The sequence below is a fragment of the Gorilla gorilla genome, chromosome 23, assembly GCF_029281585.2.
Source record: "Gorilla gorilla gorilla isolate KB3781 chromosome 23, NHGRI_mGorGor1-v2.1_pri, whole genome shotgun sequence".
Lineage (NCBI taxonomy): Eukaryota > Metazoa > Chordata > Mammalia > Primates > Hominidae > Gorilla > Gorilla gorilla.
In genome coordinates, this window is record NC_086018.1 from 23,353,714 (window position 1) to 23,381,120 (window position 27,407).

At 51.2% G+C, this 27,407-nt stretch overlaps 1 protein-coding gene across 3 annotated transcripts in view; it reads left to right on the top strand.

The window, feature by feature from the left end:
* The first annotated feature begins 16,761 nt into the window (after nt 1-16,761).
* Nucleotides 16,762-27,407, top strand: part of LOC101140402 (immunoglobulin lambda-like polypeptide 1) — a 41,804-nt gene continuing 31,158 nt past the window's right edge. Inside the window, exons 1-3 of one of the 3 annotated variants that reach the window (XM_063704962.1) lie at nt 16,782-16,974; nt 20,970-21,111; nt 26,722-26,812. In XM_063704962.1, the coding sequence (XP_063561032.1) occupies nt 21,039-21,111; nt 26,722-26,812 (164 nt within the window). In that variant the 5' untranslated portion in view covers nt 16,782-16,974; nt 20,970-21,038. Of the gene's footprint in view, nt 16,975-20,969; nt 21,112-26,721; nt 26,813-27,407 lie in introns of all 3 variants that reach the window. The other 2 variants (XM_063704963.1, XM_063704964.1) reach the window with 2 other exon arrangements.

Genomic DNA, 27,407 nt, shown 5'->3' on the forward strand with positions numbered 1-27,407 from the left:
CATCTGATCCAGCAATCCCACCACTGGGGTATACACAAAGGAAAATGAATCCTTCTGTCCAAAACACACATGCACACAAACGGTCATGGCGGCACTATTTACAATGGCAAACATGTGAAATCAACCTAGATACCCATCAACAGTGGATCAGAAAGGGAAAATGTGGTACATATATACCACAAAAAACTAGGCAGCCATAAAAAAAAAAGAAGGAAATCATGTCCTTGGCAGCACCATGAAAGGAGCTGGAGGCCATTATCTAAAGAGAAATAAGGAAAAAACAGAACATCAAATGTCACATGTTCTCACTTATAAGGTGGAGCTAACATTGAATACACCCTACCGTAAAGGGAAAACAGCAGACACTGGTGACTATCAGATGAAAAAGGAAGGGATGAGGTATAGGTTAAAGACCTACCCGGGGGGTACACCCACTGCCTGCATAAGGTTGCTAGGACCCCAAGTCTCAGTGGCATGCAATATACCAAAGGCAGTAACTAACCTGCCTTTGTACCTTTTAGTCTATAATAAATGCAGAAATTATGTTAAAAAATACAAACTTAGAAGCTAAAAAAATGAAAAACACAAACTTATAATTACCCAATCTTTTATTGGCATAAACTAAGAAAGTGGACAGAATGAGTAAACCAAATACTCAACCCCAATTTACATATAGTGAACACATTTTTCAAAAGAACACCAAAAAGTCACAATGGGAAAAAGAGAGCCTGTTCAACAGATGATTCTGAGCATACTGAATATTCACATGAAAAACACTGAAATAGGCCCCTTATGTCATGCAACACAAAAATCAATACAAAATACATTAAAGACCTAAAACTTGGCCAGGCATGGTGGCTCATGCCTGTAATCCCAGCACTTTGGGAGGCCAAGGCGGGCAGATCACGAGGTCAGGAGATCAAGACCATCCTGGCTAACACGGTGAAACCCCATCTCTACTAAAAATACAAAAAATTAGCAGGGAGTGGTGGTGGGCGCTTGTAGTCCCAGCTACCCGGGAGGCTGAGGCAGAAGAATGGCGTGAACCTGGGAGGCGGAGCTTCCAGTGAGCTGAGATTCTGCCACTGCACTCCAGACTGGGCGAAAGAGCGAGGCTCCACCTCAAAACAAACAAACAAACAAAACAAAAAAACAGAACAAAAAAAGCCTAAAACTCAATTCTGAAACCACAAAACTACAAGAAAACATAAAGTGCATACATATTTTATAAAAGAAATCCATGCACGTAGGCTGCTAAAGGCATTTAAAAAACATTAAAACAAAGGAAACACTCTAAGAGAACACCCACAGACAATGTAATGGCTTGGCATTTTCACTGAAAAGCTAGGGACCCGGTTCCACAGAGCAGTGGAACCGATTAGAAGACCCAGATATAAACCTGCACATCTGAAACCATCTGATACTTGAAAAAAAATCAACAAAAATAAGTGATGGAGAAAGGACTCCCTATCAGTAAGAGGTGCTGGGATAAGTGGCTAGCTAAATGTAGAAGAAATAACACTGGGCCCCTGTGTCTCACCATGTACATAAAGCAACTCAAAAGGAACCAAAGATTGAAAGGCAAAACCCCAGGCCAGGCGCGGTGGCTCATGCCTGGAATCCAAGCCCTCTGAGAGGCCGAAGCGGGCAGATGACTTGAGGTCGGGGAGTTCGAGACCACCCTGGCTGTCATGGTAAAACCCCATCTCTACTAAAAAAACAAAACTTGGCCGGGCATGGTGGCACGTGCCTGTCTGTACTCCCAGCTACTTGGGAGACTGAGGCAGAAGAATCACTTGAACCCGGAAGGTGGAGGGTGCAGTGAGCCGAGATTGCTCCATTGCATTCCAGCCTGTACCACAGAGCGAGACTCAGTCTCTAAATAAATATATAAATACATAAAAATTCAAGACGTTAAACTATGAAAAAATCCTGCACAAGAATCTAGCAAATACCCTTCTCGACAGAGGCTTTGGCAAAGCATTTATATGTCAAGTCCCCAAAAGCAATGGCAACAAAAACAATTACTGATAAGTGAGACCTGATACACAAAAGAGCTGCTGCACAGTATAAGAAACTACCAACAGAGTAAAGAGACAGCCTATAGAATGAGGGAAAATATTCCCCAACTATGCATCTGAAAAACGTCTAATATCCAGGATTTATCGTAAAGACCTTAAACAAACAAAACCAGAAAAAAACAACTTATAAATGGGCAAGGGACATGAACACACACTTAAAAGGAGGTGTACCAGTAACCAGTGAGCATGAAAACATGCTCGATTTCACTGATCATCAGAGAAATGCAAATCAAAAATATAGTGAGATACCATCTGGCACTGGTCAGAATGGCAATTATGACACACAGTCCACAATAACAGAGGCTGGAGGGGCAGATGAGCAAGAAATGCAGGTCCACTGTTGGGGGAAATGCAAACTAGTTCACACCCCCTGGAGAGCAGCGTGGACATTTCTCAAAGAACTTAAAAGAGAACTACCACCCCACGCTGCAACCCCACTCCTAAGGATCTACCCAAAGAAAAATCCTTCCATCCAAAACACACATGCACTCGTCTGTTCATGGCAGTACTACTTACAATGGTAAAGACACGGAATCAGCCTTTGTGCCCATCAGCAGTAGATCAGAGAAAGGAAATGTGGTACATACACACCACGGAACACTACACAGCCATAAAAAACAAATCCATGCCCTTACCACAAATGCGGGCAGAGCCGTAGGCCATTATGAACAAAAGGCAAGAACAGAAAACCAAAATTTTCAAAACAGCTTACAAAGGTCAGTTGTGAATATTCTCTCCACAGAGAAATCATAACTCTGGAGCTCACAGAGATGCTAGACACTGTAATTTCACTATGATGCTACGTTCACATAGATCAAATTGTCCCTTGCACCCACTGGTTATACACACATACTCTATGGCAATGAAATTGCTATCCCATTTTGGTAACATTCATTCTCACCGGAGTGAGATGACATCTGAGTGTAGTTTTGATTGACTTCTCGTGAGGATCAGTAATGTTGATTCAGAATCTTTTACCTGTGCATCCATCTCAGGTCTTCAGGTCCTTCGCCCAGTCTTACACATTAAATTGAAACAAGTTCACAATAACTTGGCAAACATCACTCACCACAAGCAAAATGTAAATCAAAACCACACTTAGATACCATCTCATTCTAACTGGAATGAGTGTTACAAAAAAAGACAAAAAACATTGAAAGAAAGGCAAATGCTGGTGTGTGTTTCCAGAGAGAGACAGAGAGAGACAGAGAGAGAGAGAGAGAGAGACACTCTTCTCCACACTTCGTGAGAAGGTAAACTAGTACACACGCTACAGAAACCACTTGGAGGTTCCTCCAAACCTTAAAAGACTCCAACTACCATTTCAACCAGCAATTCTACTACTAGGAATACGCTCAAAGCCATTGAAATCAGGACACCAAAGATAGATCTACCCACCCATGGGGATTCCAGCACTGTTCCCAAGAGCCAGTATAAGCAATCAACCTACCTGCTTATCCACAGATGAAGGGATAAAGAAGCTGCTCCACATGTACACACTGGGATACTCTTCAGACAGAAAAACACAATGAAATCATATCGTGGGGGAACCACACGGTTGCACCTGGAGGACATGGTGGTAAATTAAATGAGCGAGGGGGGAGAGAAACAAACCTTGAGTCATCTCACTCATGCAGAATCTGAGAAACTCTATCTCAAAGACCTGGCAAGGACAATATTGGATTCCAGAGATTGGGGGAAAAGAGGGGTAATGGGCAGGGATTGTAAATGGGTACAAAGTTACATATAAATGAGGAAGAAAATTCTGTTGTTCTATTCCACTGCAGGGTGACCAGGGTTAACAGCAGCAGCACATCACTTTCAAAGCAGCTTGACAGGAGAATACTGAAGGTTCTCACCATACAGGAATAAGCAATGGGAAAAGGTAACAGAAACACTAAGTACCCTGATTTCATCATTCCACAATGTATGCATGGACCATAACATTGAAAGCAGATGGGGGATTTCTCAAAGAGCTGAAAACAGAACTACCATCTCACCCAGTAAGCCCACTCCTGTGCATCTACCCAAAGGAAAGTTAATCCTTCTATCCAAAAGACACAGGCACTCGTATGTTCACGGCAGTGTTATTCACAATGTCAAAGACATGGAATCAACCTAGCCATCAACAGTGGATGAGAGGCCGGCACAGTGGCTCACACCTGTAATTCTAGCACTCTGGGAGGCCGAGGCAGGTGGATCGCTTAAAGTCCAGAATTCGAGACCCCCTGGGCAAAATGGTGAAATCCCATCTCTACAATAATATAAAAATTAGCTGGATGTGGTGGCGGGCATCTGTAGTCCTATCTAATGTGGAGGCTGAGGTGGGAGGATCACCTGAGCCCAGAAGATGGAAACTGCAGGCCACTGTCATAAGTGAACTAAGGCCCAAACAGAAAACCAAATGCCACATGTTCCCACTTATAAGCAGGAGCTAAACTTTGAATGGACTCAAACATAAAGAAGAGAACAACAGACACCTGGAATGACCACCAGACCAAAAAAAAAGGAAAGGGAGCATGTGCTGAAGACCCGCCCTGTTGGCGCTCTGCTCACTGCCTGTGTTACGGGGTTGCTGGGACCCCAAGACTTAGCGTCATGTGATCAACAGATGTTTAAAAAAAGATAAAAGAAAAATCCGAGGTTAGAGGCAAAGAAAATAATAAGTGAAAAGACAACCTGTAGTTATCCAAACAATCCATTATTGTCACAAACACGGAGTGAGGACCTAAGTGATAGAATGACGTAGCCAAATACTCAACCCAACATGATATGTAGGGAACACATTTTTCTTCTTTTCTTTTCTTTTCTTTCTCTTTTTTTTTTTTTTTTTTGAGATGGAGTCTTGCTCTGTCACCCAGGCTGGAGTGCAGTCGCGTGATCTCCACTCACTGCAAGCTCCATCTCCCGGGTTCATTCGTGTCTCCTGCCTCAGTCTCCCGAGTAGCTGGGACTACAGGTGCCCACCACCATGCCTGGCTAAATTTTTGTATTTTTAGTAGAGACAGGGTTTCACCGTGTTAGGATGGTCGTGATCTCCTGACCTCGTGATCTGCCCGCCTTGGCCTCCCAAAGTGCTGGTATTACAGGTATGAGCCACTGTGACCAGGCTGACTGAGCATATTTGTAAAAAGAACACAATGGGGAAGAGAGAGTCTGTTTTATAAATCGTTCTGAAAACTGAATATTCCTATGCAAAATAATGAAACAGAACCCTTATTGTGCCAAATATACAATAATGCACTCAATATTAATTAAAGACATATAACACAAAACTTGAAATCATCTTCTGTAAGACACACGGTGTGGGTATATGTAGTAGGTCAACCTGGATCTACGCTCACAGTTTACAAAACAACAAAGATAAAAACATAGAAAAAAAAAAACAAACCCTTATTAACACCAAGTGGTATGCTCATAATTTTCTTCTTTATCAGTCATCAACATCACAGGCAAAAAAAATTACACACATGTGGGACTACATCAAATTCTATGTCTTGTGGGCAATGAAGAAAACAATAAATAAAATTTTAAAAATCCAAAAAAAAAAAAATGATAAGAAAGTATGGGAAAACATGCAGCTGATGAGGGGTTCTTTTCAAAAAAGTATAAACAACTGGCCGGGCGTGGTGGCTCATGCCTGTAATCCCAGCACATTGGGAGGCGGAAACGGGCAGATCACCTGAGATCAGGAGTTCAAGACCAGCCTGGCCAACATGGTGAAACCCTGTCTCTACTAAAAATACAAAAATTAGCTGGGTGTGGTGGCGCATGCCTGTAATCCCAGCTACTTGGGAGGCTGAGGCAGGATACTCACCTGAACCCAGAAGGCAGAGGTTGCAGTGAGCAGAGATTGCACTACTGCACTCCAGCCTGGGTGACAGAGCAAGACTCTGTCTCAAAAACAAACAAACAGACAAAAAACCCAAAAAGTGTAAGGAACGAACACTACCAGCAGGCAAAAAAATGAAACAAAACAAAATGAAAGAGAAAATACTAACCTAACCAACATTAGGAGAGGAACCTAAATAAACTTTTCAGCAAGTAACACACAAAATAATAACAAGTTTACACACACTTGGTTAAAATAACTAATCACAAAATGACGTAAACCAGAACAATTTAAATACCATGTCACCCTAAGTAGAATGAATATTACAAGAAATTTAATACATGAAAGACAAACACTGGTGTGGATTTCCAGAGTGGGGAACTTCCATCCACAGTTGATAGGAATGTTAAGTTAGTATACACGTTACAGAAACCAGTAGGATATTCCCCCCAAAATTAAAAATACAACTATCATTTTATCTATCACTTTCAGGCTAACCACTCTCATGCTAAAATACATCTGAAACCACCAAAGACACTGAATATGCAAAGCTGTCCTAGAAAATACAAACTCCGTTGCAGGTCTCACATTCCCTGATATCAGAATTACTTTTAAGAGCTATCCCCTTATTTAAACAATGTGGTAGTGGCATAAAAACGGAAACATGCACCTACCTAAGGACATAATTAGGCAGCCAAAAACTAAACGTAAGTGAGTATGCAGTCAACATATTTTTCAAAAGAACACCTAAAAGACAAAACGTTTGGAAATGGCCAGTCTATTCAATTAGTAATTCTGAATAAACTGGCCATCCACATAAAAATGAATGAAGTAGGACATCACTGTTGCAAAATACACAAAAATTACCTCAAAAGAAATAAAAGACCTAAACACAAGTCCCAAAAGCATGAAACTCCTAAAGGAAGACACAGACTGAGCTTTAAGTTTAGGCAAACCTAAATGAATCTATGTTCACAGGATGTAAAGCAAACAAGAATTAGGGAAAAAAAAAAATTGAAGGGAAGCACTCACTTCCAATAACATGAGTTGAAAATTCTTATTTTTTTTTTTTGCTGGACCTTACCTAACAAAAATAATCACTGCAAACTTAAAAAAAAACAACAACACGTAAACACCCCCCCCCCCCGAAGAAACACTGCACAGTAATGAAAACAATGCACCAACCAACAATGAGAAGACATTCTTCTAATAGAAAGGACATGATGAGGAATCCTGTATCTGAAAGGGGTTGTTATCTGACATGCAGCAGAAACCAACCCTACTAAGGAGCTAAACACAAAAACTCAAGTACCCCAGACAAAACGGGGCAAAGACCCTGAAGAGACATTTCTGAAAAGAAGATATGAAATCCACTAACAGGTGAAAACTTTGGTTCTCAACATCATTAGTCATCTCAAAACTGTAAATAAAAATCACACTCAGATGCCAACTTACTCTAATTAGAATAAATATAACCAAAAAAGAGACTACCATTTCATCTAGAAATTCTGATAATGAGTATATGCTTAGTGAAAATGAAATCAGTATATTGAAGCAATAGCTGCCTTACTAGGTTTAGGGAAGCACTACTCACAGTAACCAAGGTATGAAAATCAACCAAATCAACCTAACCTGTCCATCAACTGACAGAGCAATGAAGGAACTTCAGCACACAGACACAATGAAATATGCCTCATCCCTAAAAATTTCATGGCCTGATGTCATTTGCAGCAACCCACATGATCCTGGCAGACATTAAGTGAAATGAAATCAGCTAGGCAGAGAAAGACAAACACTGTATCTCATCTAAACCATGTGGGAGCTAAAAGAAAGTATCTAATTGAAGGTAAAGGTACAATAGTGGTTATGAGAGGCAGTGGGGAGGAGAGGGAATGGGCAGTCATTAGTAATGGGTGCAGAGCTGCGCTTCCAGGGGAGTAATCAATTCTGCTGATGTGCTCCACAGCAGGGTGACTGGTGGTACCAATATGGCAGCCTCTGTTTCAATACAGCTAGAAAGAAGGACACTGAAGGTTCTCAACACATAAAAATAAAAACTAGACATGGCAATAGATATGACAAACACCCTGATTTCATCATTCCTCAGTGTATACAAGTAGGAAAAGATCCCACTGTGCCCCCTAATTTTGGACATGTATTACAAAACAAATTTTAAAACTAGAAGTAAGCAATACTAAAATACACACAGAACCATGAAAGTCCCTGAAGATCCAAAGCAGTTCCCAGAAATATAGATGTGGCTGGAGGCCTCGCTCTTCCCAATGTGAAATTACATTGAAAAGCTATAGTTATCTAAACAATAAGGGAGAGTCATAAAAATAGAACCATATGCCAATGGACACAATTAGGCAGCCAAGACATGAACCTGAATGTGTAAGTCAACACATTTCTCAAAAGAGCCCCCAAAACACAAAATGGAAAATGGATAGTCAATTCAGTAAATGATTTTGAGAAAACTGGAAATCCACATACAAAAGAATGAAATAAAACCTTTGTGTTCCATGCCACACAAAAATCCCATTCAAAATTTTTTCAAAATCCAAACAGGACACTTGCAAATATAAAACTTCCATGAGAAAACCTAGGGTGAGCATTACTTTTGGGAAACCTGAACCTTCGCGCATGTGCAAATAGAAAAGAAGATGCAAATAGAAAAGAAGATGCAAATAGAAAAGAAGATGAAAGAAACACAGAAGGAAAACACCCACTGCCATAGGAATGAATCTGAAATTAATTTTTCTCTCGACTGGACAAAAAACCACTACCAACAGAAGGAAAAATAAACATGTCAGAACACAAAAAACTGAAGAGCTTCTTCACAGGAATTTTTTTAAAATGAAGCAAAGCAGCAGGCCTCCTAGAAACTGGGAGAAAATGATAAGTAATCACATATCTGAGAGAGGTTCATATTGAATATTTACCAGAAACAAAGACTACCAAGGAAGAAAACACACACACACACACACACACTCCAACCAAAATTGGGCAAACAAACTTAAAGGTCACTTTGGGTAAGGACACACGAAACTAACAGGTAAAAGAATGGCTTCTCCACCACACTGGTCACCTAAAACACCTCAAATAACACTGGAGCCCTACCTGTCACCATATAAAAATTAACTCAAGATCAATGAAAGAGTTCAATGGAAGACCTCAAGCTATAAAAATCCTACAAGAAAACCTGGAAAATAACTTTCTCCACCTTGGGCTTTCCCAAAGCATTTCTATGGCTTGGCCTCCAAAAGCAATTGCAAGAAGCAGCGAAATGCGCAAGTTGGGTCTAATGATCTGCAGAGCTGGGGCACAGAAAGAAACTGCCAACAGAGTAAACACACAGTCATATCACGGGAGAAAATATTCCCATACTATGCATCTGACCAACTTCTAATAGCCAAAATCTACAACAAGGACCTTAAGTAAGTCAAGACACACAAAAATAATCCAATTTAAAAAATGAGACTCAGTCTCAAAAAAGAAAAAAGAAAAAAAAGTAGAGGGAAAACCCAACAGAACAAACCCAAATAATGTAAATGGAAGGGAGCACAAATGCATATGGAAAGTAATGAAAGAGCTCTTCCTGCTGAGCCTTCCCTGAGGGACGGTGGCAGGGAAGTGGCCAAGGGGCACAAAGCTGGATATGTCAAGCTGGCTGCCCCAGACATGACTCCCTGTGAGCCTGGATTGCTCTCCCCTGAGTCTCCAGAAGCTGCAAGCGCCTTCCCCCAGGGCCCTCAAACTTCCCAGGCTCATATCAAGAGCCTGGCCTGGGTCTTCCCCGCCCACATCAACCCTCACCTGCCAATGTCTCTTCCTAAGGGAGCCTCCCCCACCCCCACCCCACCCCACCCTGCCCCCGCTCAGCTCTGGGGATTACAGCAGCCCACAGTGGCCCCGGGGCTCTCTCTGTGGGACTGTTGGATGCCACTCACCACTGAGCTGAGACAGCAGAACAAAAGCTTGGACAGGGCCTTCCCAGCAACAGAGAGCCAGGGGAGGGTGCCCTGGATGATCTGCTCCCCACAGCTCCTCCGGAGGGGGACGCCCTAGCCAGTGTGGGCACTGGGCCTGCTCTGTCCAGCTGCCCTGCCCGTCTTGGTGGGACATGGAGCCTGGAGTCCTTGGCTGGGCAGATGCATAAGAGGATGAGGGGTGCTCTTCTCAGCCTGTGCGGCAGGCACCAGGGCTGTGGGCAGTACTGTCCAGTCTGACTCTGTCACTCAGCCAAGTAAGGCAGGGGCAGAGGGAAACCCCCATATTCTTCGAAATCTGGCCTGCTTGGCCTTTGGATCAGGGTAGGGGTGGGACGTGGGGCCTCATCCTCCAAGCGCTGACTGCAGACCGACTCCTCCTTACCACGGCAGCATCCTCTCTCTTCTTTCAGCACAGTCACTCCTTCCTGAACAGCACTGGCGGGGCCTTGTCTTGGTGCAGAGCTCACTCAGGCCCATCTCCTGCAGCCTCTCTCATGGTTGCCAGATGTGGTCCCCGTCCTGGCCCTCGAGAGGACCCACTGGGCAGTTGGGTGCAGGCTTGGGGCCCAAGGAATGGAATTCAGAGGAAATGCTTTGTGGCCACAGTGGTCTTGAGAGAGGTGGGTCTGTCTCTACCTGGGGACTGCATCATGGAAGGCCTCACTGGAAGGCCTCAGCTGGGTGAGAAGGAACCCAGAGATGCACCTGCCTTCTTCCTCAGCTTGCAGCTTTCCAGGTCCCATCTGTGCTTAGCCCACAAGCAGCAGAGGTGCAGAGAGGCCCAAGCTCAGGTGGCTACAGGCCAGCTGGGAGGCTGGGACAGTGAGAGCCAAGGATGGGCAGTGGCTAGGACAAGAGCCTGGGAACTGGGCAGCCTCTTGACATCTCCATCCCTCCTTGCCCTCATTTTGGAGGACAGAGGTGCTAAGGTAGGAAGAAGGCACTGAGGCCCCAAAATGAAAGTGAGGTGCAGAGGCCAGGCTTGGGTGACAAGAAGTGACAGCTGTCTCAGCTGTTTCGGAAACATGGGAACTGGTTTCCCAGTCCTAAAGTGAGGGATGCTGGCCTCATGCCCCCACAGGCCAGGACCCTGCAGTGAGTGTGTGGGGCCATACTTAGACAGCATGTGGCCTCTGCTGGCACTGTCTGGAGACAACAGAAAAGAGCACTGGAGAGTGGACGTGGGAAGATTCTGTTAAATTCAAGAAAAGGGAACGTTCAAAAGCGCCCATGGGGCCCTCCCAGGCCTGCCAGGCAAGCTCACAGCTCCAGGTGGGCACCCCAAGCATCTCAAAGCCACAGAACAGCCACAGCAATGTCCCCTGGGAAGCAGCACCACCTGCCCCTTGCTTTGGCTGTGACCTGCATCTCGGGCCTGCTCTCTGTGCATCTTGGCTGGAAAACAGCTGGGAAGGAGGCCACCCTCCCCTCCAGGGAGTGTGGCCCAGCAGAAACTGCATTAGCCAGGCACACACCAGCTGCTCGACCTACTCAGGAACAGCATGGGCCACACGCCTGACCAAAGGCCTCTCCCCAGCCCCTCTTTTCCCTTGGAGATCAGGACCCCGGAATTGCTCTCTGGAGATCTGGCCAATAACTGTGGACCCCAGAGCTTCCTTCAGACCCTGCTGCGGTGCTTGTCCATCTCCACGCCTTCTCTGCTGCATCCCTGCTTGACTTCAGCCTTACAGCATGTGGGGTGTGACCGGTGTGAAGGGCAGGAAAAGGTCACCCCCTGCCTGCAGGTGAGGAGGAGGTCCCCAGGCAGGTGCGTGTCTGCAGCACGGAGAGACCAGTGCTCACCAGGCCTGGTGCTTGGCATACTCAGGGGCCTGCCAGCATGGGTGCGTAGAGTTGGTTTGCGGAACAAATGGGGCCTTGTCGTGGCAGGAGATGGGGTGCCGCCCTGGGCCTGGCCTTCGGTCTGGTATTCTGGTAGAGGTGAACAACCTCAGGCTGTGCAATACCTGGCCCTCAGTCTGTCAGAGAGGAATACCTCAGGCTGTGCAGCAGCTTCAGTGTCATCCAACACCACACTGCCCTGGCAATACCTGCCCACAGTGACTTGGAGAAGATGTCTGTGTCAGCCCCTGAGCTGTATAACTCAGTGGGCCAGCATCTGCCTGAGACAGGACTCCTGGGAGGGGCTGGCCATTGCCCCTCCTGACTCAGTTGCTCTCAGCTCCCTACTGTGCCATTGGGTGCTCTCAGGAGAGATGCTTCCAGGACAGGCTCTTCTACAAAAGAGGGGTTACCTCCTGGGCCTGCAGTCACACCATAGACAAGGAGGCTTTTGGATACCTAGGCAAGGTCACTATGCACAAATCTCACAAATGAAAATCCTCTTTAGAAAATGTATCAGCCTTCCTTGGGGACCTGTTTGCTTCTAGGGAGGGCCTCACCTCTATCTCCCACTCCCATCTCCACATGATACAAGAAATAGCAGCAACAGCATGAAAAAATGAAGAGGAACAAGAAAATGATGATAAAAACCAAACTGGAAAAAAAGAAATAGAACAGGCAAGGGAATCAGGAGGCCCATTATATCTTTTGTCCCCTCCCTGATACATGAAATTTTAAAAAGTCCAAGACTATCCCAACAAAAAACAAGCAAAACGATTCACAAATAGTCACCACCCAAACTTTGTTAATAATGACACAATGGTGCCACTCATGCCTGGCTCAGACCCCAGCAGAAGGGTGCCCTCCAGATTCTGCAGGAGAAGCGGGGAAGACTCCTCCTTCCCCTTGCTGTGCCTCCACGGCTGCCATAGAGGCCCACTGTACAGCACTCACAGCTTCCTACCCACCCCACCCCAGGCCAGGCCAGGCGGGCCAGCCCTGCAGGGCTCCTAGCTGCCTTCCCGGTCCCCACACTTGCTGCTGCTGCCACCATTAGCGCCGATGCCAATAGAGCCACCACTTCTGTCGCCTTCAACGCACTGGCCCATCCTCCAAGACTATTACCTCGCCACTGCCGCAGCCCTGCCCTTGCCCTGGCGGTAGCCAGCCGCCCTCCTACCGCTTCGGTGCTCTGTAGTCTCCATCGTGGCTACCAAATGCAGTGAGGTGCTGCAGTGCTACACGGTCCAGCCTTCAGCGTGTGACAAGTGGCTCCACCTCCTGGCATGGAGCAACTGGGCAGGCAAAGCCAGAAAAGCCTAGAACAGGATGCAGAGAATGGTAGCATTAGAGCCTCACCTTGTCATGCAGGCCACTGGGTGGCAGGAGCCAGTTTCAGCCAAGGGACTCACACCAATCCTCCGAAGTCCAGCCTCTCATTTTGGCCCAAGTTGGCCAGGAACTGGGGCCTGGGGTGGGGACTGGTGACACCACAGTGCCCGGGCTTCCCACTCCACAGGAACCGCTGGGCCCACCCTGGCTGCGCTCCTCGGGAAGCAGGAGTAGCAGAAACTCAACCCCAGCCAGCCCTCCTGACCCAAGTGCTGGTTCCCCTTCCTGATCCCTCCACCCTCAGGGCCCTGTCACCCTGTGGTGTCTGTTACTGCATGCCCAGGGGTCCCAGGTGGTCTCTGCAACACATAGAGAAAAAGTACGAGCCTGGGAACCACGGAGGGTCTTGGGGCTGGGCAGTGCTCAGGATTCCCGCAGAAACACTGTGCCCCAGTCACACTCCAGCAGGAAGACATGGCCGTCTAGAGTCTGGAGTTGGGGAGAGGAGGACCGCTCCTCTGACCACCGCTGTCACTGACACCTCTGACACCTGCCACCAGGGTGGCAGTGTAGCCCCCAATAGCGCCCCGAACCAGCCGCCAGCAGTGTAGCCCCCGGATAGCACCCCAATACCCCGGTCCCCACCGCCGGCAGTGTAGCACCCACTGGCAACTGCAACCTGCCCCTGCCTCGGATACTGCAGCACCTGATGGCACCCACAACCCGCCCCCTGCCGTGGGCAGTGTAGCCCGAGATACTGCCCCCAACCAGACCCCTGGTGCAGAGAGTGACGCCCCACACTGCAGGCAGTGCAACCCCGGATAGCACCCTAACCTGCTCCCCACCAGGAGCAGCAGCCCGGGATAGTGTACCGGACCCACTCCTTGCCTGAGGCAGTGCAAATTAGGATAGCACCCCAAACTCTCTCCCCACCTCAGGCAGTGCAGCCACGGATAATGTACCCAACCCACCCCTGGCTCAGGCAGTGTACCCCCGATAGGGCACCCAACCTGCCCCTGTCCAAGTCAATGCGGCCCCAGACAGTACACCTGCCAGCTCCCTGCCAGGCAATACAAACCCCTAACCCATCCCCCCAGCCACGGGCAGTGTATCTGGCCTTCAATACCGCCCCCAACCAGGCCCCCACTCACTCTCCAAGGGCAGTCCGCCCCAATAGCATTTCCAACAAACCCCATTACTTCTACCTCAGTGCAGGCCCCAGATAGCACCCTCAACATCCCCCTCCCCTCCACCAACAGTGTATCACCCTACAGTGACCCTAACCCATCCCCCACCACCAGCACTGCAGCCCCAGATACTGCCCCCAACACGCTCCGAGCTATAGGCAGTGCAGCCCTCAATAGACAGCGCCCCCATCCAGCTCCCAGACGCAGGCAATGATGCCCTGGATATCACACCCCCTGCCCACCGCAGGCAGTGAAGCACCCAATAGCGCCCCCCAACAGGCGCCTCATCTCTGGCACCCGATAACGCACCCAACCTATCCCCGACCAGAGCATTGCAGCACCCGATAGTTCTCCCAACTCGCCCCCCACGCAAGGCCGTGGGCAGTATATCCCCGAATAGTGCCCCCAAAACTACGCACTGCGGCGGTATTGCTTGGGATAGTGCCACAACCCACCCCCAGCCAAGGGCAGCGCATCCCCGGATAGTGCCCCCAACCCACTCCCCTCTGCAGGCAGTGACGCCCCAGATAGCACACCCAACACAGGCAGTAATGTGCTGGATAGGATCCCCAGCCCAACCCCACGGGGTCCCTGGAACCCTGGGCCATGTCCCCGTCCCCCAGGGAAATTCTTGCCACTTTGGGGGGTGCCCCCGTTTGGAGAGACACGCACCATGGATGGGAGCCATGGACTCCACGACCCCCACGCCTCCGGGTCGGGCACGGGGGCTGCGGGATAGGCACTAACCTCCGCCGTGGGGACCCAGCCTCTTCTTCGGCCCCGCATTTTTTTTTCCACGGCCTGCCTCAACCTCCCCCTGGAACCCTGGGCGCCTGTCCCCATCCCCCAGGGAACTTCTTGCCGCTTTGCGGTGCCCCCGTGGGGAGAGACACGCACCCTGGATGCAAGCCAGGGACTCCACGACCCGGGGGCGCGGGGTCTGTAAGAAGGCACTGACCTCCGCCGTGGGAACCCAGCCTCTTAGGCCTCGCGGCTTTTTTTCCGCGGCCTGACTCAACCCCCCCTGGAACTCTGGGCGCCTGTCCTCATCCCCCAGGCGATTTCTTTCCGCTTTGGGGTTCACCCCGGGGCTGGAGAGACGCACCCTGGGTGGGAGCCAGGAATTCCAAGACCCCCCTGGGTCCGGCGCGGGGGATAAGGGGAAAAAAATAACCTCCGTCCAGGGACCCCAACCTCTTCTCCGGCCTCGACGCTTTTTTTCCACGGCCTGCCTCAACCTCCCCCTGTAACCCTGGGCGCCTGTCCCCGTCCCCCAGGGAACTTCTTGCCGCTTTGGAGTGCCCCCATGAGGAGAGACACACACCCCGGTGGGAGCCAGGGACTCCATGACCCACCCGGGTCGGGTGCGGGGTTTGCCGAAAAAGCACTGACCTCCGCCGGTGGACCCCAGCCTCTTCTTCGGCTTCGCAGCTTTTTTACCGCGGCCTGCCTCAACCTCCCCCCTGGAATCCTGGGCGCCTGTCCGCGGCTCCCGGGGACGCTTCTTGCTGCGTTGGAGTGCCCCCGGGGGAAGAGACACGCACCCTTCGTGGGAGCCAGGAACTCCTTGACCCTTCCAAGTTGGGCGCGGGGCTGCTGGGAACAAATAGTCTGGGGACCCCAACCTTTTCTTCGGCCTCGCCGCTTTTTTTCTGTGGCCTGCCTCAACCTCCCCCTGGAACCCTGGGCGCTTGTCCCTGTCTGCCAGGGAACTTCTTGCTGCTTTGGGGTGCCCCTGTGGGGAGAAACACTCACCCTGGGTGAAAGCCAGGGACTCCAAGAGCCCCCCAACCCCCGGGTTGGGCGCGGGGTCTGCCGAGAAGGCACTGACTTCCGCCGTGGGAACCCAGCCTCTTCTTCGGCCCCGCTGTTTTCCGCGGCCTGCCTCAACCTCCCCCTGGAATCCTGGGCGCCTGTCCTTGTCCCGCGGGGGACTTCTTGCCGCTTTGGGATGCCCCCGTGGGGAGAGACACGCATCCTGGGTGGGAGCCAGGGACTCCACAACCACCCCCTCTACCCCGGGGTCGGGCGCGAGGGTTACCGGGAAGGCACTGACAGTACGTCCTGGCATAACGAACCTATCCCGCCACCTTTTTACCATTCTGGCTGCGCTGTAGCCTCCCTCGCGGCCACCAACCGCAGAAGCGAGGAGAGCCAAGGAAGGCTCCAGCCTCCAGCGTGCACGGTGAGTGCCTCCTCCTCTTTCTCCTCTGAGCAGAGAATGGAGCAGCTACCCGAACAGATGCAGAAGAACCTGCAATGACAAACCGCCTCACTTGGCATCCCTTATATATAGGATTTAATGCAAATGAAGTTCCTGAACAACATGTTCTGATTGGAGGAGAGAAACCTCTAGGCCTACTCTGATTGGGCTTTGTTATCATGTTCTGATTGGTTATTCTAAGACTTCCTCTCATCCAGTCAGAACACGAAAATATAGCCCAATCAAAACAGAGCTTTTTCTCTCATCCAATCAGAACATGTAGTCCAGGAACGTCACTTGCGTAACCTCGGTAAGAGAGAGTCTCGCCATTCTAGGCGCTGCTGCGTCTGCAGGCCTGTCTGTTCCGGTCCCACCGTAGCGGAGGGGGCGTTACCGGTCGGATGCTGGAGGCTTGAGCTTGCAGCAACATGGCTCGCCTCGCTACGGTTGGTCGCGGTGAGGGAGAGTACAGCGCAGCCAGAGTGTTAGAAAGGTGACGGAGTAGGTGAGGTATCCCAGGCCGCACTGCCTGCGGCGGGGGAGGGGGGGGCGAGGGGCTGGGCGGGCGGGATGCGCTGTCAGGAGCTACACTGCCCAAGGCGAGTGGTGGATTAGGGATACCATCCATCATGGGCTACACCTCCGGTGATGGGGGTCATGTTAGGGGCAGTATTGGGTGTTGCATTGCCCCGGCGGGGGAGGTTTGGGTGCGTTATCCCTGGCGTCATTTCCCACAGCGGCAGTGGGGCTTGTTGGGGGCACTATCCGTGGCTGCGCTGGTCATGGAGGGGCATGGGTTGGGGGCGCTATCTGGGCCCTCAGTGCACATGGCGGGGAACTTGTTGGGTGTGATATCTGAGGCGTCACTGCCCGTGGCTGGGGGCTGGTTGGGGGCGCCATCCATGGGCTGCACGGCCCACAGCCAGGAGCGTGTTGTGGGCATTATTGGGGCGGACTGCCAGTGGCAGAGGTGGAGGGATGGGTTGGATGCTATGGGGGCGCTGCGCTGCAGGGTAGGGAGTGGGCTGGGTGCGCTATCCGGGTTTGCACTGCCGGCGGTGGGTGACACATCGGGTGCGCTATCAGGGGCTACACTGCCGCGGTGAGAAGCGTGTTGGCGGCGCTATCCTGGGCTACACCGCTGGTGGCGGGGGACTAGTAAGGGGAGCTATCCGGTACTGCACCGCCCGTGGTAGGGGTGGGTTGGGTGACTTACTCCGGGCATCACTGCCCGAGGCTGTGGTCTAGTTGGGGACGCTATCCCAGGAGTCATTTTCCGGGGTGGGGCGGGGCGGGGCGTAGGTGGGGGCAGGTGGGGGCTGGTTGGCGGCGCTATCCGTGGCTGCACCGCCCATGGCAGGGAGTGGTGTGGGGGCGTTATCCCGGGCTGCGCTGCCCGTGGCAGGGGGCAGGTTGCGGGCGCCATTGGGTGCTGCGGTGTCCTAGGCGGGTCGAGTTAGGGGCACCTTTGGAGGTACATTGCCGGTGGAGGGCGGTGGAGGCGTCAGTGACAGCGGTGGCCTCCAAAAGAGAAGCGGTTCTTCTCTCCTCGAACTCTAGACTCTAGCTGGCCATCTCTTCCTGTTCGTGCTTACGTGTGGCGGACACCCAGCGTTTCTGCGGGAATCCTGAGCACCGCAGGGGCCCCAGACCCGCCGTGTTTCCCGGACCCGCGTCCTCTTGCTCTGTGTTGCGGGGACCGCCTGGGTCCTCCGGGCACGCAGTAGCGAGTACCACGAGGCGACAGGGTCCTGTGGATGGAGGCATCAGGAACGGGAACCGACGCTTGGGTGGGGCGGGCTGGCTGGGGTTGAGTTTCTGCTGCTCCTGTTTCCCGAGGAGCGCAGCCAGGGTGGGCCCAGCGGTTTCTGTGGAGTAGGAAGCTCGGTCACTGTGGTGTCTTCAGTCCCCACCCCAGGCCCCAGTTCCTGGCCAACTTGGGCCAAAAGTAGAGGCTGGTCTTTGGAGGGTGGGTGTGAGTGCCTTCGTTAAAACCAGCCCGGCCACCCAGTGGCCAGCATGACAAGATGAGGCTCTGACGCTACCGCTCTGTGGATCCTGTTCTACACTTTGCTGAGTTTGCCCGCCCAGTTGCTCCGCACCTGGAGGGAGTCACCTGCCGCTCGCTGGAGGGGAGGCCGCGGGCACTGAGGCGCCATTCGCTCCACGTTGGGAGGCAGCCGCGCGCCAGGTCGCAGAAGGTCAGCCCCGGGGCTGGGATTCCGCAGCCAGCCGGGATCCGGACGTGCTTCTTGGTGTGACTGAAGGAGAGTCGGGCCTTGTGTGGAGTGTGAACGCGTGTGTTTTTGCAGACAGACAGTGGTATGTATGGACGGCGTGAGCCGGTACTGCGATCCCGCAGAGCCATCCAGCGTCACGGGTTGTGCTGGGGAGGTGGAGTGACCGTCCTCAGAAACCCCCGCGGGTGGGCGCTGCACACACGTCCACCTATAGGGTGTATGTGCGTGCGTGAGGTGTTCAGCCCCTGTCAAAGTCTGGCGAGGGAAGCTGACAGGGATGGATGTCAGAGATGATGAGCTGTTTACGGGTGGCGGTAGAAAGAAAACAGCCAGGAGCCCCAGAGGACCCTGTAGCTATGCCAGGTTTGCAGTTTTTCCAGAAAGGGCTGAAACCCCATCCAGTCATCACTCCAGCCTGTGCCTGTTGCAGGGAGAGGAGCTAGGGTGGTGGAATGCTGGCTGAGAAGCCTTGAGGGATCTTTGGGAGCGGGACCTGCTTCCAGCCTGATGCTCCTTTCCAAAGGCATGGATGGGTTGTGGGGGTGCCAGCCCTGGGTGGGGGTCCAGGGCAGGCATGTTCAGGAGACCGCAGGAGTCCGTGCAGACTGTTCTCTGGCTTTGCCAGCACCAGGTACTGTGTGTCTGGTCCTGGGAGCTGGCTGAGGGGCACCCTTCTTTCCTTTCATTTTTTTTTATAATTCTTCCTACATCCTTGTTAACAAACCTGAAGTGCACTTTTTATGCCAGTGGGGTTTACTGGGATGTGTCCTTGTTGAGTGGCTCTCATCAGAGAAGCTTCCATAGGGAATAAGAGAGTTGTCTTGAGCCAGGTGCCAGGGCTCTCGGGTTCTTTGCATGCGTTGTGACCCTGGAGCCGTCCCTCAAGCCCCGTAGGCCCCAGTTTCCCATGGTGCACTGCCCTCCCCGTTTTTCCTGCTGCGGGATGGGGAGTAAACAGCTGGCACAGCTGCCTGGGGCAGGGAGGCTGGGAGGCCGGGAGTGACTCAGGGCCTGTGAGGTCTTGAGCAGCAATTTTTTCAGGGGAAAGTCCCAGCACATCTTCTCGACTTGCGCAGGAGTTGGGGGAGGCTCTGCCCTCACCTCCAAGCTGTGGTGCTGGGTTTTCTGAGTCCAGGGGTGAGGTAGAATGGGCATCCATTGAATCTGGCTGTTCAGGCTTCCGGAAGCTGCCTCAGGTCCCTCTTCTCTTCCCAGATGTCGAGGAGTTGGAGAGGGATGGGACTAGGGGGCCTGCTAGTGGGGTGGGATGGGGGGGCTGGAGCTGAAGAGCTACAGCAGCCACTCTTGGTTCCTGTGGTTGATGTTCCTGGGCAGAGACATATGCTAAGCTCGGGTAGTGTTGGGCAGGTCTAAGTGGGACTGCTCAGCTCAGCATGTTGAGGCGATTTGGTGGGAGGTGGTCTGAATCCGAGAGAAGAGGACCCTGCTGCTTGAGGCACGCTAGCAGCCTTCCTCACCCTCTTTCCCATGACCCTGTCTGATCAACTTCGGCTGAGCCACCATGGCTCAGAATGACTTGAGTCTTGAGGGAAAGGGACCTTGGCATGGATGGGGTTGGTGGCAGGGTCGCGTAGTGGTTAAGCTTGAAGGCCCTGCTGTCACTCAGACCTGGGTGTGAGTCCCAGCTCCAGCACCTGCTGGTGTGCCTCCACCTGCATTCCGGGAGTCCGAGAGAAAGGCTTGCAGGCTGTGGCTTATTTGGGAAGTGATCTCAGGAAACAAGGGCGAGGATGGGATTTGAAGGAGAGGAAGGGAAAGCAGCTATGTGATTATTCCCACCACTCTCCTGGGCCATCTCCCGAGGAGGCTTACAGACTGAGAACTGCTCTGTTGGGGAGAGAAACAGGGAAGCATTTATCCATTAGCCCCGTCTCCTGCTGGACAAGGGTGGCTCGGTAGACATTAACTCCCGTGTGTACTTCCAGATTGCCCATGTGTGGGGCTCTAGTGGTTTCCTGTGTGCCCTCCACACTGCAGCTTCCAAGAAGGCCCAGCATGGCCTGACATGAAGCACTGACCCGTTGTACCGGTATGATGCTGGTTGGAGCCTGTAGGGACCTGGTCATTGCAGAAGTGGTTAGAGTGAGAGGTGGGGCTGGGAGGGCTTGAACAGCACACTGAGGTATCTAACACTGCATGACCTTGGGCAAATAACCTGACTTCTCTGAGACTCGATTTCTTTAGCTGGGTGTTTTAAATGTTAATAAGATATTTATTGAATTTTTTTTTCTTTTTTTAGACAGGGTCTCACTCTGTTGCCTGGGCTGGAGTGCAGTGGTGTGATCTCGGCTCACTGCAACCTCTTTCAATGCTTTGGTGCCTGTCTAACAGGAAGTTCTGCCTCTTGTCTGATCTCAGCCTGACATGCTGCACTTTTTTGGGTATGTTTTGTGTTTTTGCTTCTCTATTTGTTGCAACCCTTTAGGGCTTCCAGATGGGTATAAGGGGATTGCTGTCCACCTACTCACGATCCGAAGCAGACACAGGGTCACCCAAGGCAGGTGTGATGCCAAGGCAAGGATTCTGCTTTGGGGGAATTGGCCCGAGACAAGGTTGTGCTGAGCCCCTGGCCCTGCCCACACTGGTTCTGGACTTATGGCTTGCTCTCGAGGCCAGCTGGTTTCCACTCCTCTCCCTGGTTCAGATCCAGGATTACTGTCTCCTTTTTGGACCATGCTGGGGCTGCTGCTGGGCTCTCCCAGGCCTGGGTCAGCACATGGGAGTGGTCACCTGGGAAGACCCTGGCACAGCCAGGGCCCTGCTGATTAGATGGCTGGCAGTGAGCAAGAGAAAGAGGGGAGAGACAGGGAGTGACAGGCAGCAAGATTGAGGTGTGCCTGTGCACGTGTACGCATCTGTGCTTGGCGTGCACGTGTGGCCCCAGATAGGTTGTTGCTGGATTCCTGTGTCTGGACATCTCTGGGTGGCTACATGTGGTTCTTCTGAGCATGTCTCTGTGTGTGCACTGTTGGGTGCTCTAGCTTGTTCATGGGTACTTGTCTTTGGATATGGGTGCCAGCCACCTAGTAGGTGCTCTTCAGGGTTCTCGAGATTGTGCCCATCTGGATGGCAGGTGGTACTTTTTCCCTGCAGGACTTCCTGTCCCCACTGAGGCTCTCTTGTGTCTTCTGCCATGCCCTGTTCTGCCATCTCCAGGCTTCCTCACCCTGTTCCTCCCTCTGCCTGAGGAAGTTGCTTCTGCCCCTCTGGCTGTTTGGGCACCCACTGCCTTCTGGGCAGGGCCTGGAGAGGGATGGCAAGTCCAACCTCTAGCCCCGTCCTCCCATGTCTGAGCTGAGGATGATGGGCTCAAGCTCCGGGTTGAGGAGATGAGTCAGGGATGGCTGCAGGGGGTGGGCAGAAGTGGCGTGTGTGTCACCATGCTGCAGGGAAGTGTGTGCTCCTGCCCCCCTTCCACCTGACCCGCCCTCAGTGGCTTGGGCACCAAGTGCAGCTGTGAGAAGGCTCCCTTACCTGGCTATTCATACACTCTTCCCCAGTAGCCTTGGTTGGCACAGTTTCCGACGGGGAGCAGGGTGGTCTCTGGGGCTCTGGGCATCCACTGGGGGGCCTTGGCCTTAGGATAATTCATCTCACCATAATCATTGGTATTTATGGAGCTCTTCCTGCACCAGGCCCTGGACTACTCACTGTACATGTAATCAGCTCATTTACTCCTCAGAACAATCCCATTTCAGGGGATAGTAGTCCTATTAGGTGGGTTCGAAAAGCATTCCTGGCCAGACATGGTGGCTCATGCCTGTAATCCCAGCACTTTGGGAGGCTGAGATGGGCAGATCACCTGAGGTCAGGAGTTCGAGACCAGCGTGGCCAACATGGTGAAACCCCGTCTCTACTAAAAATACAAAAAATTAGCCGGGCATGGTCACATGCACTTGTAATCCCAGCTATTCCGGAGGCTGAGGTAGGAGAATCGCTTGAACCCAGAAGGCGGAGGTTGCAATGAGCCAAGATAATGCCATTGCACTGCAGCCTGGGTGACAGAGTGAGACTCTTGTCTCAAAAAAAAAAAAAAAGCATCCCAATTTTATGAGGAAGTTTTCTGATTTTTTGAGGATCTAGAGGCTCAGAGAGCCTGGGTGATTTCAACAAGGTCACGCAGCTAATTAGTGATGGAGCCGGGTTCTGAACCCAGACCTGTTCCTCTGCTGTTTCCTCCACTCTTCACAAAGCTGTGTCCATCTCATCTTGGCAGTCTCCCTCTCAGAAAGGCCGTCCCAGATCACCCCCTCTACACAGCATTCCCTAGCCATCTGGTCCCATTTGGATCAGATCACCCAATTGTAAATACCTGCATAAAGGTAGCCGTAGCCCTCTTTTATCCTCTACTTCCTAACTGCCTCTTCCCCACCTACAGCAGGGATTTGTCTGTCTTGTTCACTAAAATATTCTTAGGACTAGCAGACAGCTTGGAATACAGTAGGGATGCAATAAACATTTGATGAATGAATGAATTAATGAATAAAGAGAAGTCTGACTCCAGACCTAAGCTTGAAATCCCTCGTATGTACTGTCTTATACAGCAGGGACCATTGCAGAGTGGCAGGAGCACAGGCTCTGGAGCCAGCTTGCTTGGTTCAGATTCTGGCCCTGCTAGAGTTCTGGTTATCTAATGCTGCTTAATAAACCACCAAAAGCTTATGGCTTAAGACAATGGTGACATTGATTTTGCCCATGAATCTGCAATGTGGGCAGGATTCAGTGGGAATAACGTTTCTCCGCTCAGCATTGTCTGGAATGGTTCAAGGTCTAGAGGCTGAAGTCATCTGAAGGCTCAGCTCAGTTGCTTACACATCTGGCGTTTGTTGCTGGCTGTTGGCTTTGGGTCAGTTCCTCTGCACATGGGCCTCTCTATGTGCTATCTCCACATGCTAGATTGAGCTTCCTCCCAGCATGGTGGCTGAGCTAAGGCACAAGCATGCCCAGAAAGAGAGCCAGGTGGAAGCTATTTCACTTTTTATTTTGTTTTATTTATTTAGAGATGGAGTCTCACTCTGTCACCCAGGCTGGAGTGCAGTGGCGCGATCTCAGCTCACCGCAACCTCCACCTCCTGCGTTCAAGCAATTCTCCTACCTCAGCCTCCCAAGTAGCTGGGATTGCAGGCGCCCGCCACCATTCCTGGCTAATTTGTGTAGTTTTAGTAGAGACAGGCTTTTGCCGTATTGGCCAGGCTGGTCTGGAACTCCTGACCTCAAGTAATTGCCCGCCTTGGCCTCCCAAAGTGCTGGCATTATAGGCATGAGCTACCATGCCTGGCCAGCAGTTGATTCTTTTAGCAGCAACTACACTTTCGCCCATTGATCTCCTGGCCACAGGTGAGGCTTGGGTCTCCCCAAATGACAGGGTCTGTCCCCAGATCCCCACCCACTGTCATGTAATCCAGGAGGCATCTTACTGTGCAGAGCCCTGCTGAGAATGGGGCTTGTAATGAGGAGAGAAGGGAGAACTTGAATGGAAAAGGCCTTTTCTGTCCCAGTTTATTATCTCATTCCAGGTCAGCCCTGCTCCCTTCAAGGGGCCTGGGACAAGTGTTGCTGATGGAGATACCACGAGGCTGGGGCTCAGACAGAATTGCTCTGGGCCTGGGGCTGGGGTGAACCCCATCTTTATCCAGGGAACATCAGGATAGCGAGCCCTCAACATGCTGTGTTTGAGCTGAGGGAGCTCTCCGCCTCTCCCCATCCCTGCCTCCTGCTTCCACCTGAGTCACTGTTCATCTGCCTGAGGCATCATCCCCCTGCCTCGCTTGCTAGCCTCGGGGAGGAATCTCAGGGTTTGCTCCCTGCGGCCCAGGTTGGGGCTGCTCCTGAGCAGGGCGTTGGGAGGGGGTCCAGGAAGAATCTGGGGGTTTGCTCCAGCCCAGCCTGGCAGCATCTCCCGTCTGTCGCAGCCCTCATTTAGGGCCTGCTTTGCCGTGAGCCTTCCCTGAAGAAACGGCAGAAGGGCTCAAAGTGAGGCTCTGGTTTTGAATTCTGCTGTCACCTTCCAGCTCTGTGACCTTGGACAAGTCTCTTAACCTCTCTGAGGCTCCAGTTACTCAGCAGGAGGGAGACTGTGGTATGGTGAGGATGAAAAGAAATAAAAAGTATGACATCTTTTTTTTTTTTTTTTTGGTGACGGAGTCTTGCTCTGTCGCCCAGGCTGGAGTGAAGTGGCGCAATCTCAGCTCACTGCCACCTCTGCCTCCCAGGTTCAAGCAATTCTCCTGTCTCTCCCTCAGCCTCCCAAGTAGCTGGAATTATAAGCACTCCCCACCACATCTGGCTAATTTTTGTATTTTTAGTAGAGACGGGGTTTCACCATGTTAGCCAGGCTGGTTTCAAACTCCTGACCTCAGACAATCCACCTGCCTCGGCCTCCCAAAATGCTGGGATTACAGGCGTGAGCCACTGTGTCTGGTTTTTTTATTTTCATTTTTTTGAGACAGAGTTTTGCTCTTGTCACCCAGGCTGGAGTACAGTGGTGTGATCTTGGCTCACTGCAACCTCTGCCTCCCAGGTTCAAGCAATTTTTTTTTCTTTTTGAGACGGAATCTCACCTTGTCACCCAGGCTGCAGTGCAGTGGTGTGATCTTGGCTCACTGCAAGCTCTGCCTCCCAGGTTCATGCCATTCTCCTGCCTCAGTCTCCTGAGTAGCTGGGACTACAGGCACCCGATACCGCACCTGGCTAATTTTTTGTATTTTTAGTAGAGAAAAGTTTTCACTGTGTTAGCCAGGATGGTCTCGATCTCTTGACCTCATGATCCACCCGCCTTGGCCTCCCAAAGTGCTGGGATTACAGGCGTGAGCCACCGTGCCCGGCTGGTTTCAAGCAATTCTCCTCCCTCAGCCTCCCAAGTAGCTGGGATTAGAGGTGCCCACCACCATGCCTAGCTAATTTTTGTATCTTTAGTAGAGACGAGGTTTCGCCATGTTGGTCAGGCAGGTCTTGAACTCCCGACATCGTGATCCACCTTCCTCGGCCTCCCAAAGTGCTGGGATTACAGGTGTGAGCCACCGCACCTGGCCTGAAGTTACTCTTCACAGATGAAAAACCTGAGGTGGAAGGAGTTTAAGTGGTTTCCCCACAGCTACATTTAATGTCAGAACTGAGGCTGGAGTCTGGGTGTTCTGACACCAGGTGGTGGTTGCTTGTATGTTGCAACAACGAGGCTTTCCCCCTTCCCTCAGACCCTTTTACCAGAGGGTAACATGGTTGCCATCCTACATATAAGCCCAAGAAGATGCTCCCTTTCCTCCTTGCACCACCCAAGCTTGCCTGCATAGGGCGCGAACGCCCACCTTCTGCCCTGTCCTGTGAGGTGCCAGGTGCCCTACCTTAGTAGGGGAGGGCTGGAGTGACCCAGCTGCATAGGTGTGGGCAAAGAGTTGGCTGTGTGATCTCCTTGAGTGAGAAGCGCCTTCGGACAGCCCCCAGCCAGCCCCCAGCATCCAAGCCTTTCTTTCTTTCTTTTTTTTTTTTTTTTTTTAACTTTTATTTATTTATTTATTTTTGAGACAGAGTCTCACTCTGTTACCCAGGCTGGAGTGCAGTGGCACGATCTCTGCTCACTGCAACCTCTGCCTCCAGGGTTCAAGCTATTCTTCAACCCCAGCCTCTCGAGTAACTGAGATTACAGGCACCCGCCACCACGCCCGGCTAATTTTTGTAGTTTTTAGTAGAAGACGGGTTTCACCATCTTGGCCAGGCTGGTCTCGAACTCCTGACCTCAGGTGATCTGCCCACCTTGGCCTCCCAAAGTGCTGGGATTATAGGTGTGAGCCACCATGCCGGCCTTTTTTGTTTTGGTTTGGTTTGGTTTTTTTGAGACAGTGTCTCACTCTGTCGCCCAGGCTAGAGTGCAGCGGCGCAATCATAGCTTACTGCAGCCCCCTGGGCTTAAGTGATCCTTCCACATCAGCCTCCCAGGTAGCTGGGACTACATGCGTACAGCACCATGCCTGACTAATTTAAAATTTTTTGTACAGATGGGGTCTTACTATGTTGCCGAGACTGGTCTCAAACTCCTGGGCTCAAACAGTCCTCCTGCCTCGGCCTCCCAGAGTGCTGGGATTGCAGGTATGTGCCACTACACACTATGCCTATTTTTTTAAACTTGAATTTTTAGGGTATCTTCATATATTAACATATATTAAGTGCTACCCCATTGTTTTCAGGGGCTACGTAGTATTCCATTGTATGCTTATTCTGCAGTGTAGTTAATCCTCAGTTGGTGATCATTTAGATGATGATGATGATGATGTTTTTTTTTTTTTCAGACAGAGTCTTGCTCTGTTGCCCAGGCTACAGTGCAGTGGCGTGATCTCGGCTCACTGCAACCTCTGCCTCCCAAGTTCCAGCAATTCTCTTGCCTCAGCCTCCTGAGTAGCTGGGATTACATGTGCACGCCACCACGCCTGGCTAATTTTTGTATTTTCAGTAGAGACAGGGTTTTACCATGTTGGTCAGGCTGGTCTTGAACTCCTGACCTCAGGTGATCTGCCCACCTTGGCCTCCCAAAGTGCTGGGATTACAGGCATGAGCCACCACACCCAGCATAGATTATGTTTTGAATTTGCTATTACAATGAAATGATTAACATCTGTATCCATAGATCTTGTTAACTTGTATGAGTTAACCTGTGCAATAAATTTTTAAAAACAAAATTGTTGAC